Below are 14599 nucleotides of genomic sequence, written 5' to 3' on the forward strand. Positions count from 1 at the left end.
AATTTTTATGTTAATAGCTAGGTGACAATGCTTCAAACTATGCTTCAAACAAACAGCTGCTGGAATCCTTACAACCAAGATCAAAGCATATTTATACGCTATATCATGTCCTTGGGTCTGAATGAAATAATTTAATAAAATGGATGCTTACTGCACTGTCATCAAAGAGGTTAAGTAAAGAAGTAAGGAAGGCTCTTCTGTGTTGACGGTTTCCTCGGACCATTGTGAAAAGATGTGAACACAAGGCTATAGGAGACTCATCTTGTCTGAAGCCCCGAACAATCTCCTTAGTGTTGCCACGAATGGCCTGTTGTACCTGGTAAGACATCTTCATACCAGCCACTGCTTTCATCTAAAAATAAAGTGCAAAAATAATTTTGATGATGATCAAGAAGTGAAAAAAAAAGATGAAATATGTGATCCTGCACTGCTTCTGGAGGGAAAACTAGGACTTATGTTTTCCTTTTAAGTTATGTAAAAACAGAAGTGGTCTCCCACTGACATTCTTACATCACATCTTAAGTAGGTACAGTTGCATGCAAAACTCACCAAAAAAGCATAAGCTTGTTATAGGGAACAGTACAAATATGAAACACCCAAAGGTTACACACTGCCTCCTCATGTCAGACATCCACAGTTTTGGACTATTCTACAGCAGACTGCTCCTCTCCCCATACTAATAGCATCTTCAGGAGGTGACAGCATCTTGTATTTATTTATTTATTTTTAACTATGCTTTATAGGTTCAGGCCTATAGAACAGATTCTGGAACAGATTTTCAACACAAATTTCCCTACTCATATCAGGGAAGCAAGAAATGGGGGAAGTACACAAGACAGCAAAGAAAAGCCAAATCAAACAACAAAGGCCAAGTCACCAAATTTATTAAAACAACAGAACACTTGAGCCGAGATGCTAGAGTGTTCGAGTGTTGTATTGTTTTAATAAATGTGGTGACCTGGCCTTTGTTTCACATACTCTGGGCTGACATACTACTAAAGAAAACTATTGGAGTGCAGTTCTACAAGAGTCAGCCTTTCCTTGCAGTATTTTTTTCATGACAGACATAACAGAAGGCAATAATTAACCAGCAAATTAGGGATTGCTTGGACACTGGACTACCTTGATTTCCTGGTTAAAGGAAACTTAATTTTTCTGAAGTATGGTTTTGTGCACATTTGACAGCTGCAGAACTCATCCTCTTTTGCGATGGTACTGGAAAAGGAGACCGAGAATTAATTGAATGGTCTGGTTCAGGCTACTACCAAGAGTACATCAGACACAAGAAGGCGTAAGCCCTCAAAGACGCACCATCTTTGTGAAACACTACATAATGCTCCATGGCCATCAAGCCTGCAGTTCAATGTGCAAAAATAACAGATACCAAGAGCACTGTTTTATTTATTTATTTTTTCTGTTTTTCCAGGACAAAAAACTGACTGGAACAACACTGTCTGGTTCAAATGGTGCCAAGGATAATTTCACAGCAAGAAAAATGAGTTTTCTGGGGGCAGGGGTGGTGTAACTGCCCTCTCTGGCATGGGGTCTCAGATGAAGTGCTCCTCTCAAGAGTTTAACTGCACAGCTGGCCATTAATGGAGATTCTTTAGTTGAAAATACAGAGATGGTAGATACATATTTAATTAACTGGGTAGGTTGGCTGGTCCTTAGACCTTTTCAATCTAAGGCACAAAGCTGCTTACAGCACAGAAAAGTTCAGAATATTAAAGTAATATAATCACGACAGAACACAGCATACAGTGTGACAGTTTAAAAAATCTTAAAATTCATTTCATACAGCCAAAACCTGAACATACACTAGACAAATTCAAGTAACATTTAGTGAAAAAATAAAAAAAATAATTGCCTGGTGGAAGAGGACAAGTCTATGTTATTTACTCCATCTTGCACAAGGTCTGACAATTCTGGGAAAAAATCAAAAAGCTGTAAATACAGTGGAGTGAAGGGGGCACAACTGACAGGAGCTGATGGTGTGCAAGTGCAGTACTGGCAATGATTAATGAAGTTGTGAATGACTGCTGATGGAAGTACACCATTTATGAGCACGCCTGAAATGATGGTGTCCTACTCCATTTGATTAGCAGCATAAACAACTACTGAACCAGAAGAAAGTTATCAGGGCTGAAACCAAGAGCTTTAAACTTCCCATGTGGCACTGTATGGAGAGGGTGGGACAATGAGTAACACTTCCACCTCCCAAGCAACAGGTTCACTGCTGAATTCTGCTTGTGTGGGGTCTTTCTGGTTACTCCAAAGTCCTCCAACTCTAAGACTTGTGGGAATTGGACTGGGTGACTATAAACTGTCTGGGGGGTCTATATGCGATATGGAAGACAGGCCTGGCAATCTGCTTCCATTACCTACTTGCCTACTAAACTATATAGACAGATTAATCTTTTCATGCTGTCACTACAGATTTCAGGTGCTACTCAACAGCATCAGATAAATGGACAAAAGTATGACTCACATATTCTAAAGCCTGTGTGAGATTAATTAAAAAGTTGAATCCTGTTAGCCATCCTCTCCATGGTCAATTATATTCAGTTTTTATCAACAGACTGTAAACTAGTGACAGAATTCCATATTTACTGATGTACTCAAATAGCAAACTACAAATGACTTTTAAATACTTCTGTGAGTGAACAAAAGAAAATTTCTAAGATGTAAATGGAGATAACTTTGGGACCGGGATGATCAGGGAATTTTACACTAAGGGTACAATGAACTAATGAACACAGACAGGATGAAATGTGTGCAGCAGGTTTGGTTACTGGATGAGTAGCAATGCAAAAAGTGGTTAGGAAGACCTTCTACATTGCCCACCTGATCATGAAGGGATTCACATCCAGATCAGGAGAGGTCATTGTACCCCTGTACTCTTCACTTATCAAACCAATGATTGAGTACAATGCCCCATTCGGAATGTACCTTACCCGACACCTGGCAGCAGTTGGAAAGACCCCAAAAGTTCCTCACCAAAAGGATAAAGGGGCTCAGACATATGTCATACCATGCCCGACTGAAGAAACTCCAGCTCTATTCAGTCGCATACCGTCTGCTCAGAGATGATCTGTGCCTGACATACAAGGCCATGTCCAACCCGGAATTAATGGACATGCTCCACCTCAAAAAAATCCAAATCCACCAGAGCCACGAGAGCAAGAGACTTAAACCTCAACACAGATATAAATAGGACGTGCTGGAGGGACAGATTCATCACCCAGAGACTCCCTACACTATGGAACAGAATCCCAGTCCATGTGAGGCAGAGCCCCTCACTGACTCTGTTCAAGAGAAATCTTGACGAGTGGATGGGAGATCGTAGGTTTACCCGGGGAATCATCTCTGTATCACTGCTGGACAGAGGCACAGCAAACTAATGGGTATAGTATTCTCATCCTAAGGGGCAGTGAAAGCCACACATACTCTGGCTAGGCTTATAAATGCCCTAGGGCAGATAGCCTAGTATGAACCTATGAACCTATAAAAGAAAGAGGAGAATGCTACACTGGTAAGGGATTAGTTTACATCAAGCTTTTCAAGATGTTGGCCTTACTGTTCTGAGGGTAACTGCCTTAAAACAGAATGGGGGTAAAGTCCTGCAAAGAGGGAGAGGGTTGGGTTTGACTTTACATACTGGATATGAGAAGGGTACTGTTGTTAGAGCATGCTGGGAGTGGGAAGGTGGAATACTAATGTATTTTTTAAAATTTCTGTAGATAGGAAACATTCATAATTAGGCAGTGATATGTCAAAGCATGCTGTATCTTACACTTTCCAGAATAGTTTAAGCTGTGATACCATTACAGTTAGCTTTGTTCCAAGGTATGACAACTTTGCTTCTTGTATTTTAATATTTTTGTGGGTACGGAATGGAGCTGTTTGTCTTTTCCTAGTTTCCAGGAATTTGGACTTTATGCCATTTCATGTTCAATGTAATCACTGAGAACTGATGTCACTTAAATAATTTCCTCTGTAGTGGGAAATGCTTGTCCAGGATGGGTTTAATGAGGGAATTAAATATTTCTAAGGCATGAGTGGGGTTGCTTCACTGGCAAGAGGGGACACGTCTAGGTCATTTACTTCATCTTGCGCAAGGTTTTCTAACTTTGGGAAAAACTCAGAGCTGTAAATAGAATGGAGTGAAGAGGGCACCGGCTGTTATGGGACAGAACTGGCAGATGCCGATTGGATAAGTGCTGCACCGGCATTCATTCATGAAGTTGTGAGGGTATTGTGGCTTCATAAATGAATACAGATACTGTTACTTGCAATTAGCTCCATGTGTAGTAGTGACTATAGCAAAAAGTGTGTGTTATACAGCAATTAGTTTGCTAAAGAACTCCACCCCCACTTCAGTTCTCAACTTTCTTTTCAAAGACTTGTTTTTGTCCTTAACTTTGGGAAGACCTTTTTGTTGGGTCATCTTTGAAATGGGCTGGGGAGATTTTGGTTTGGGGAATTGCTCAGGATGCCAGATTACCTAACTATGGTTACTATCACTGGAACTACTTGCACAGGAAGATGATGATACAAAGTATTGGAGATAATTATATGAAATCTCTGGGTTAAGATTACGTCTAAGAGACTGTTACAACTATTAAATGGCTTGAATAAAATAACACAGATGACACTATCAGACACTCTGTAAGTGCTTTCGTCTTGTTCCCAAGACTTCTTCAGACTGAATGTTACAAAAATAAAACACAGCTTATTAAGCCATTCAGAAGTCACATGTCTCTGTTAATTAATGTTTAATTCTTTTTCATTTTAAAAAGACTAACATTTTCTTTATCTGCCATAAATACTCCTTTCAGTCTAATTCGTCTTCAGCAAACAATATTTCAAAATTAGGCACTTGATCTAAAACATTAACTTTAAAATCCACCTTACATACATTTCTACTACAATGTTTACGGAGAGCATTTTTATCACCAGCAATGATTACAGTATGCTTTCCTCAAATTCTGCGGTACAATTCTCCGATGGTTCTTCCAATATAAAAAGCAGTGCAGGAATTGCACAATACTAAATAAACAGCAAATCTAGATTTGCAGGAGAAACAACCATTAATCTTAATGTTCACATTATTAACCTTTAAATGTAATCCCAGTATACAAATATTGACAACAGCTTCAATTTAAACATTTGAACATTCCTGACAATGTATATACACTATAAAAACAATCTAGATTGGAAAATCTTTTTAAAACTCGTTCCCCTTGTTTGAACAGACGTTTCTCACCTACTACTACTTTAACTTTAGTGAAGCTACTTAAAATCTTCCAGTTGTTCAATATGTTTTTAAAAGATTTTTCATCTCCACTATTACTTAACACAGATATTAATTCTTGACATTGGCCTTCTTGTCTTTCGTAACACTTTCAACGTTTTCCCTCAATTTAAATTTTCAACAAACAATTGCTTCAGGATACCCTCTGTTTAAAATTTTATGACACAATTAAATCTCTTCTGTAATAAAACCCTGATCATTCTTAGCAAGCATACTTGTTCTTGCTAACTGACCTTTTAAGTTATGTTTTGTTCATCTTGAATGCATGCTATCATAATTATTATTTTGTACATTTTTTATATATTTTGGTTAACAGTTTCTCTTTTTCTTTAAATACTACAACATCTAAAAAAATGTAAACTTCTCAAATCTAGTTTGGATGTGAACTTCAAATATTAATGAACATTATTAACATACTCTTAACAATGCATTATATAAACTTCCCCACTCAAAATTAAAAAAAAATGTACATCAACAAAGCATTTGTACATTTTGATATTTTTTAAATGTACACTTTCATGACAATTACTACTAACGTGTACTACGAAACTATTCCTAAAGTCATTTGTTACCTTACAGCTTAGTATGCTTTATCAGCACATCCTACCTTACCCACATAAACCTATTAAAGCTTTATCTCTGTTGGCACTAGCTTATTATGCAATGTTAAGTTCTGATACATCTGACATTACTTGATTTCATAAAAGAATCGTCTTGAAATGCACTGCATTTAAAGTATGCACATTTTTCATATTAGTATAATGAGGTTGTAGCTGAAAATGGACCTAGTGGACCAGTATACTTAAAAATAAACTAAATACATAAATAAATACCTAAATAAAATGAGCCAGGGATGGTCTTGAGAACAAACTTTGTGAAAGGAAGCACTGAGAGATGTCTTAACTCCTAATCCCATGCAATACCTTCCGCAGAAGGTCATCATTTTTTTCTAAGTTCTCTCACTCGCTCTCTCCTGAAAAATAATAATGCCAGTGTGGGTCCTGGTGGTGACTACCACGGTAAGAGTTATGTGACATGGACATCACATGTAGGAACTTTCTAATTATGTAAATTAAGACTGAAATCCAAACTGTGCAAGGCAGCATAAAAGACCCTAGAAGAGGATGGATTCACCCTCTGGCAGCAGAAGGGCATATCCTTGAAAGCTGGAGCGGTATCGTAACCATGGAGGTGTTCCTTGTTTGGCACAGGCAGGAGGCTACGACTTACCAATGAGCTGCTGACAGTTACTAAGTATAGAAACAAACACCTCTTTAATCAATGGAAGCGGCTATGGCACATTAACATTTAGTAAATGTGCATGCTACTTGCAAGGGTAAGGCTCATAGGGTGTATATTTCTCATTCTAATTATCATTTCAGAAATTTTCAGTCAGCTGGATGAGGCAGGATGCAATGATATACAATCTGTATATCAATGAAGCAGACCTGATCTCCTTGTTTCAGGAAAGGCAGCACTGACTATATCATATGCAACCTGAATTTTACAGAAGCCATACAAGGGTTCAAGTGTTTCAGGTCCAGGATGGGGTATATACACATTTGCATGATCAGTACAAGGAAGATCCAACTTGTAGGGGCTACCCTTAGCTAACAAGCAAAAGCTACAATTAGTACACCTGAGTAGAAATCAGAACAATCAGGCTTACAGACCCTTTAATCTCAGCAGAAAATGTAAGTTACTCTTATCCCAGACTGGAAGAAATACAGACTCTCTGCAGCTGCCTAATAAACTTCTCAAGATTAACTCTAAATCATTTACACAACATAAACATTTGTATCAAAGCTGAAAATAAAGATGTCTTCTAAAACTACAGGGACTACATATATTCTGCTTCCAGCAGAATGGTAGGTCATCATAACTGGACAGTGCCAGGAACTGAGACAAAGTACAGTTGTGTACACTTACCATAAATGTAGATGTTCGAGTATATTCACTGTTGCAGTCATCACATTTGGGTTATCTGCCTGCAGGTAGCCCTCAGTCGGCCTGAATACCAGAGTCTTGGCATTTCTGCGTCGGATGCTGTCACCTCTTCCATGACGTCAGGACATCATGGGTATAAAACATGCAGCCGATGCCATTACATCAGTTTTTCTTGCCCCAGACATCAGGAGCCCCCTAAATAGGAAGCAATTGCATAATGTGGAACACACCCAGCAAAAAGCAAATACCAATGATACAAGGTATGCCAAACAAAAAGGATAGGTAGTAGTGAAGATAAGTCAGGGGGCTGGAGGGAGGGTAAAGTACAGTTTTGTACCTACCATAAATGTAGATGTCCGATAGGAATGCATCTGCAGTCCTTACAAATGGGCTGTCCTGTCGTCAGGCAGCCCCTCGGTCGGCCGGATTCCAAAGTCTGGGTCCGGCTTCGGCTGGTGTCGCGCTTCACCCGACGTCATAGCTGCAGTTCTTCGGGTATAAAGGCATCAGCCGACGCCATTTTCCTCAGTGTTTCTAGCCCCAGATGCCAGGTGCCCTCTTGGATGGCTAAATTTGGATAAATGCCAATGTTTCCACATAGTAGAGAGCAAACACATAAAATAAGCATGTATGTACATATATACAAACAAATACACCATAATAGATCCCCCCCAAGCTAGCTGAAGGATGGCAAATACCCTAGGAGTACCACAGAGGGGATGGTGGGTGGGTAATCCTGACTGCAGATGCATTCCTATCGGACATCTACATTTATGGTAGGTACAAAACTGTACTATGTCCTTCAAGGATGCATCTGCAGTCCTTACAAATGGGTAGAATACCATAGCTAAACTAGGGAGGAGGAAAAAAGGAGAGATTATGGTGTAGTTAGGATCCCTTGCAAAACAGCAGTGGCAAAACCTGCTCGGGATCTAGAGTATAAAGGTAAATTGTAATGCTTGGCAAATGTATGCATGGAGGTCCAAGTAGCAGCCTCTATAATGTCCTTGGTAGCCACTCCTCGTAAGAAAGCTGTGGTAGTGGCTGTAGCCCTTGTGGAGTGAGGCCTGATGTTCTCTGGAGTTTTCTTTCCATGGTAGGAGTAACAAAATCTAATGCAATTTCCTATCCATTTGGAGATTGTCTGTTTTGAAATTGGCTTTCCTTCCTTTCCTGTTGCATATGTTACCAGCAGCTGGTCAGTTTTTCTGTTGGACTTGGTCCTGTCCAGGTAGTAGCGTAATTGTCTATGTACATCCAAGGTATGCAACAGTCTTTCTCCCCTGTTCTGTGGGTTGGGGAAGAATGTAGGTAGGTGGATAGCCTGATTTAAAGACACTCTGGATACCACCTTAGGCATAAATGTAGGATTTGTTCTCATGGACACTCTGTCTTGATGGAAGATCAGGTAGGGTTGCACTGCCATTAATGCCTGTAGTTCAGAGACCCTTCGTGCTGAGGTGATTGCTAGCAGGAAAGCAGTCTTCCAGGATAAGTATTGTAATTCTGCTGTTGCTGCTGGTTCGAAAGGGGGAAGTGTCAATTTTTCTAGCACAAAGTTCAAGTCCCATGCTGGCAATGGTGGTTTCCTGGGAGGTTTTACATTTTTAATTCCTCTCAGAATCTGCCTGAGCAGAGGATGTGAGAAGACAGGAGGATCCAAGCTGTATTCTGCTGAAATAGCTGATGCATGTATCTTGATGGATGAATAGGACAGGCCTGTATGGAAGAGCTCTGCCAAGTACTCCAGGATGTTGGCTATGTTTACCAGTGCTGCATCTTCTCCCTTTGCAGTACTCCAAATGAGATATCTTTTCCATTTTGCTGCATAATTCTTTCTTGTTGAAGGTCTACGAGCCTCAAGGATTATGTCTTTAACCCTTTGGGATAAATTTGGGTTAATTGTTCTTATGTAATGTTCCAGGCAGTTAGCTGCAGGGTTTTCAAGTTTGGATGCAGGATGTTGTAGTTGTTCTGTGTTAACAGTAATGGGATCAGGGGTAGTGCCCATATTTGTTCCCAAGACATGCTCCTCAGCAATGGGTACCAATGTTGCCTTGGCCAGTCTGGAGCTATCAGAATGATCCTTGGACGTTCCTCTTTGATCTTCAAAAGCACCTTGTGCATTAAAGGAAGTGGTGGGAATGCGTATGCTGTCAGGTTTTTCCAACTGAAAGATAGGGAGTCCACCTTCCAAGCAAGTGGGTGGTACGTCCTTGGGCAGAATTTCTTTAGCTGATGATTGAGTGGGGATGCAAATAAGTCTATTTGTGGTAATCCCCATTCTCTTGTGATGGCTTTGAAGATGTCCGGATGCAGCATCCATTCGTGGGCATCCGTGGTAGTTCTGCTTAATATGTCTGCTAGAATGTTTTCTTTTCCCGGAACAAAAATTGCTTGTAACTGAATGTTGTAGCTCAGAGCCACATTCCATAGGTCCAGTGCCAGCCGGCATAGAGGGTATGAATGTGTGCCTCCCTGTTTGTTGATGTACCACATAACTGTGGTGTTGTCTGTCCTTATCATCAACTGACCTTCTTGGAGAAATGGTCTGAATGACTGGATTGCCAATTTTACTGCCAGCATTTCCTTTAGATTTATGTGCAGGCGCAGCTGGTCTTGAGTCCATAAGCCTTGTATGCACTTGTCCAGCATGTGTGCCCCCAACCGAGGTCTGAGGCATCTGTCGTGATGGTTTGTCTTGGTTGACTGTTGCAGAAGGGCAATCCTGTGTTTGATTGACAGGCCTGAGCCCACCATAGGAACTCTTGCTTCAGGCATGGGATTATTGGAATTTTGGTTTCTAGGCTGTGCTTGTGTTGAGACCACAAATTCTTTAGGTACCACTGTAGCTTTCTCATATGCAGTCTGGCATGAGGGACCAGAATTATGCAGGATGCCATGAAGCCTAGGGCTTGCAGTACTTTTCTTGCAGTTAGATGGTTCTGCTTTGTTAATGCCAAGAAGTAGAGAGGTAGTTGCTCTTTCTTTTCTGCAGTTAGGAATGCCATTTGTTTTGATGTGTCCAGCTCCGCACCCAGAAAGGTTATTCTTTGGGATGGAATCAGCCTTGACTTTTTTATATTGACTGTGTATCCCAGGGCTTGCAGCAGGTAAATGACGCTTTGTAAGTCTTCTGTTAGCTTGCTTTTGTTGTCCGCTTGTATCAGGCAGTCGTCCAGGTAGGGGTAAATTTGGATTCCCTGAAGTCTGCAATGAGCAATTACTGATGCCAGGCATTTCGTGAACACTCTGGGCGCAGTAGATAAGCCAAAGGGCAATGCTGAGAATTGATAATGCTCTGATCCTGCAAGAAATCTGAGGTATCTTCTGCAATTTGGTCGTATGGGGACGTGCAGTTATGCCTCCTTGAGATCTAGAGTTACCAGCCAAGACTCCTTGCCCAGCATGGGAAGAAGCTGCTGTAGGGTCAGCATTTTGAATTTTGGAACAATGAGGAATGTGTTTAAAGCGGACAGGTCGAGAATAGGCCTCCATTTGCTCTCTTTTCTTGGTACCAGGAAGAGTCTGGAGTAAAATCCCTTTCCTTGTTCCATAGATGGTACCTTTTCCACAGCTCTCATTCTTAATAATTGAGATATTTGCTTTAGAGCTTCTGCCTTTTGAGTAGGTGGTAGGTTTGGCATTCCTCTCTTTCTTGGTAGAGTATGGAAATGGAACCTGTAACCTTGGTCTATAGTTTGCAAAATCCATTTTTCCCTTGTGATGCAATGCCAGTTCTTTGAAAATAAGGTTAGCTTTCCGCCTAAGGGTGCTTCCAGTTGTTCCCTGGTAGGCGGTGCCACAGCCAAGTCACTGTGATTGTGTTGCTGTAGTGGTGGTGGCTGCGTCTGTGCCTCGCTGGTTGTTACCTTGCCACTGGCGTCCCCTGTAGGCACCCCTGGATTGGTATCTGCCTCGTGAACGCCTATTCCTGCCTCTCTGTGCCTTAGAGGAGTCCGGAAAGGACCAATTCTTGGAGGGCCAGTTCCTGCTAAACCTTGGAGGTTGAACCTGTAAGAAATCTTTCACTGTTTGTACAGATTTCGCCTTCTCTTCCATCTTTTTTAGTACCTGCTGTGCAGGGGAACCAAATAAATTGACTTTGTCCATGGGTGCATCTAAAAGCTTTGATTTGACATGGTCTGGTAATGCCTGTTCTTTCAACCATGCATGTCTCCTGATAACTGTGCCAGTCATGGCTGATCTAAAGGAAGCCTCCAGTGCATCATAGCCACATTTTAAAGAATGGTTACTAACCTGCTGTATGTTATGTACCATTTCCTGAACATATTTCTTATCTAAAGATTCTTCAGAGGACAGCTTTTTAGTTAACTGGTCTAGCATAAACTCTTGATATTGAATCATGTGAAATTGGCAGTTCAAAGCCCTAGCTGACAAAGTAGCAGAGGTGTAAACTTTTTTACCCCATCTCTCTAAGGACCTGGATTCCCTTTCAGAGGGGAGGGGGTTTTTAGTAGATGTAGTTGCTACAGCTTTAGGGCCCTGGGAGATAGTCTCTGGATCTGCAAAAGGAGCCTTGTATAGATGGTGATGAGTGTCCGGGACCCTGTAGAACCTATCGGGCTTAGCAGGGGCCGGAGGTAATGAATCAGGAGCAGTGCAAGCATCATTAAATGCATCATCTACAACAGAGAGAACTGGAGATATAGCTAAGGGCCTATGCTGTGGCAAATGTAGAAAGGTTCTAAGCCTTTTTCTGGAGTCTGAGAAATCTTGGCCCTGCCACTGAAATTGTTCCCTCATAGCATGCAAGGTTTCCCCAAAGGAAAATTCTTCAGGTGGAGAGGCTGAATGAATGGACTCTTCAGCATCCGAGTCTTCGTAAGGGGAAGAAGGAGCCTCAGGAGGGTCTGTATGTTCTGAGTCATCAGAGGAATCATCTGTGGATACTGGCTCTGGGGGCTCTGCTCTAGGCCTCTTCTCTGGGGGTGGATGAGAGGTCCTGTCTGGATGAGGCTGGGATCCACGAATTAAAGAAATGAGATCCTCAGCCAAAGAAAGCATATGGGAACTGGTGCTGGGCCTGTGAGAGGGGGGCTTGACAGGCACCATTTTTGAAGCTTTAGCTGCTTTAGCCCTGGCAAAGGCCTTAATAGACATGGCTGCAGGAGGCCTAGCAGCTCCACATGCAGGGGTTGAAATATCCAAGGGAATAGTGTCTGATAATTCCTGAGAAACTGCAACTGCAGGTTGGATTTCAGAAGCCGATTCCACCAGGTTAGAAGAGGCCTCGGTAGAAGGCATGTTTTCGGCTGGGGGAAGAACCGCTTGCTCGGTTTCAGCCAAAACCGAGACACTCGTGGTTGGCTTAACCGCGGTTTCGGCCGAAACCGCGGACCGCGAGTGTCGGTCCTTTTCCCTGCGTTTTTTGGTTATTTGTGAAGTTGGAGGATCCGACGGCATGATATAAGCAAAATCAGAGCCGAAAAACTGTTCTGCAAATTCCGACCGACGTCTAAGCGTCTGTCGGTTAAAAGAAGCACAGGCTAGACAAGCTGCTACGTCGTGGTCTGGGCCTAAACAAGGTAAGCAGTAAGAGTGGAAATCTTTATGAGGTATTTGTTTCCCACAAGTTAAACAGTTATTCACTTTTTCTGACATCGGCTGAGGCAAGAAAGAGTCCCCAACGGGGTACTTAGCTTTTTAGAAGTCTTCGAAGTAGTATTCGGTATGTAGTAATCTCTGGTTCTGACCGACCGGCACTTGCGAACAGCTTCTGCTTCAGGCGCCATGCGGCAAGAAAGACTGAGGAAAATGGCGTCGGCTGATGCCTTTATACCCGAAGAACTGCAGCTATGACGTCGGGTGAAGCGCGACACCAGCCGAAGCCGGACCCAGACTTTGGAATCCGGCCGACCGAGGGGCTGCCTGACGACAGGACAACCCATTTGTAAGGACTGCAGATGCATCCTTGAAGGACATCCAGGGCTGCAACAGTGAATACACTCGAACATCTACATTTATGGTAAGTGTACACAACTGTTCTATGTTCGTGTTTCACTGTTGCAGTCATCACATTTGGGTTGATTCCCAAAGCTGAGGATGGGTGGAGGCAGTCAAGAAGCATTAGGGCTGGCAAACCGGCCCTGCAAGACTGCTGTAGCAAATCCAGCTCTGGACTTAGAAAAGATTGGTAAGTGATAACGCTTGGTGAAGGTGTGCACAGAGCTCCAGGTTGCAGCTTCCAGGATGTCTCTGGCAGGGACTCCCCTGAGAAATGCTGTAGAGGTTGACGTAGCCCTAGTAGAATGTGTTCTGATCCCTTGTGGGGCAGGTTTCCCATGATGTTTGCAGCAGAAATGGATGCAGTGTGCTATCCATGTAGAAGTGGCTTACCCTCTGCACCTGTAACAAAACTGACTAGCAGCTGGTCAGATTTTCAGAAAGGTTTAGTCCTGTCCAGATAGAACCTAAGCTGCCTGTGCACGTCCATGGAGTGCAGGATCCTTTCCCCTGTATTCTGAGGCTTAGGGAAAAAAGTTGGCAAATGAATGGTTTGGTTTAAAGCTACACTAGATATCACCTTTGGCATAAATGATGGGGTAGTTCTGAGGGAACCCTGTCCGCATGAAAGCTAATGAAGGTTTCCACGGCCATAAAGGCCTGCAATTCAGACCCTCTTCTTGCTGAAGTGATGGCTAGAAGTAAAGCTGTTTTCCAGGAGAGGAGTTTTTAACTCTGCTGAAGCAGCAGGTTCAAAGGGTGGAAGCGTGAGTTTTTCCAAAACAAAGTTAAGGTCCCAGGCTTTGGTGGGAGCTCTCCTGGGGGCTCTTAAATTTTTTGGCTCCTCTCAAGAACTGTTTCACTAGAAGATGAGAGAAGAGGGGTGGCTCAGTATTATAATGAGCTGAGATAGCGGAGGCAGGAATCTTAACTGAAGAGAAGGATAGGTCTTTGTGGGACATTTCTTTTTAAGTAATCTAGTATATGAGGTAAGCTGGGCACATTTGTGTCCATTCCTCGAAAGTGGCTCCAAGAACAGTATCAAATCCACTTTTCTGAATAGGATTTCCTAGTAGCAGGCCTTTTTGCCTCCAGGATGACATCCAGCACCTGTTTACCGAGGGTTCAGGGGATGAACCAGGCTGCTAGGTTCAGGGTTTATAACTGAGGATGCAAAATCTGGCCCCTCTGCTGGTACAGCAGGGAGGGGGTCTGAGGCAGGTGCCAAGGTGGTAGTACTGCCAGACTGGGCAAAGGTGGGTACCAGTGCTGGCGTGATCAGTCTAGTGCAATCAGGATTGTCTTGTTTGATCTTTAGCAGAACCTTTGTCAGGAGGGGCAGAGGGGGAAAGGCACAGATTGAGAGGTTTT

General features: G+C 42.4%; 2 protein-coding genes across 3 annotated transcripts in view; one reads left to right on the forward strand and one right to left on the reverse strand.

Moving 5' to 3' along the window:
* NIPBL (NIPBL cohesin loading factor) overlaps positions 1-14599 on the reverse strand; it is a 4951262-nt gene that overhangs the window by 791936 nt on the left and 4144727 nt on the right. The window contains exon 41 of the mRNA XM_044076429.1: positions 152-352. Coding sequence (XP_043932364.1) covers positions 152-352 — 201 coding nt within the window. The remainder of the gene's footprint in view (positions 1-151; positions 353-14599) is intronic.
* The window catches only part of IST1 (IST1 factor associated with ESCRT-III), a 1439276-nt gene that overhangs the window by 110447 nt on the left and 1314230 nt on the right, over positions 1-14599 (forward strand). The gene's annotated exons all lie outside the window — the stretch shown is intronic.

Source organism: Protopterus annectens, chromosome 1.part0 (assembly GCF_019279795.1).
Source record: "Protopterus annectens isolate FY-2018-M chromosome 1.part0, PAN1.0, whole genome shotgun sequence".
NCBI lineage: Eukaryota > Metazoa > Chordata > Ceratodontiformes > Protopteridae > Protopterus > Protopterus annectens.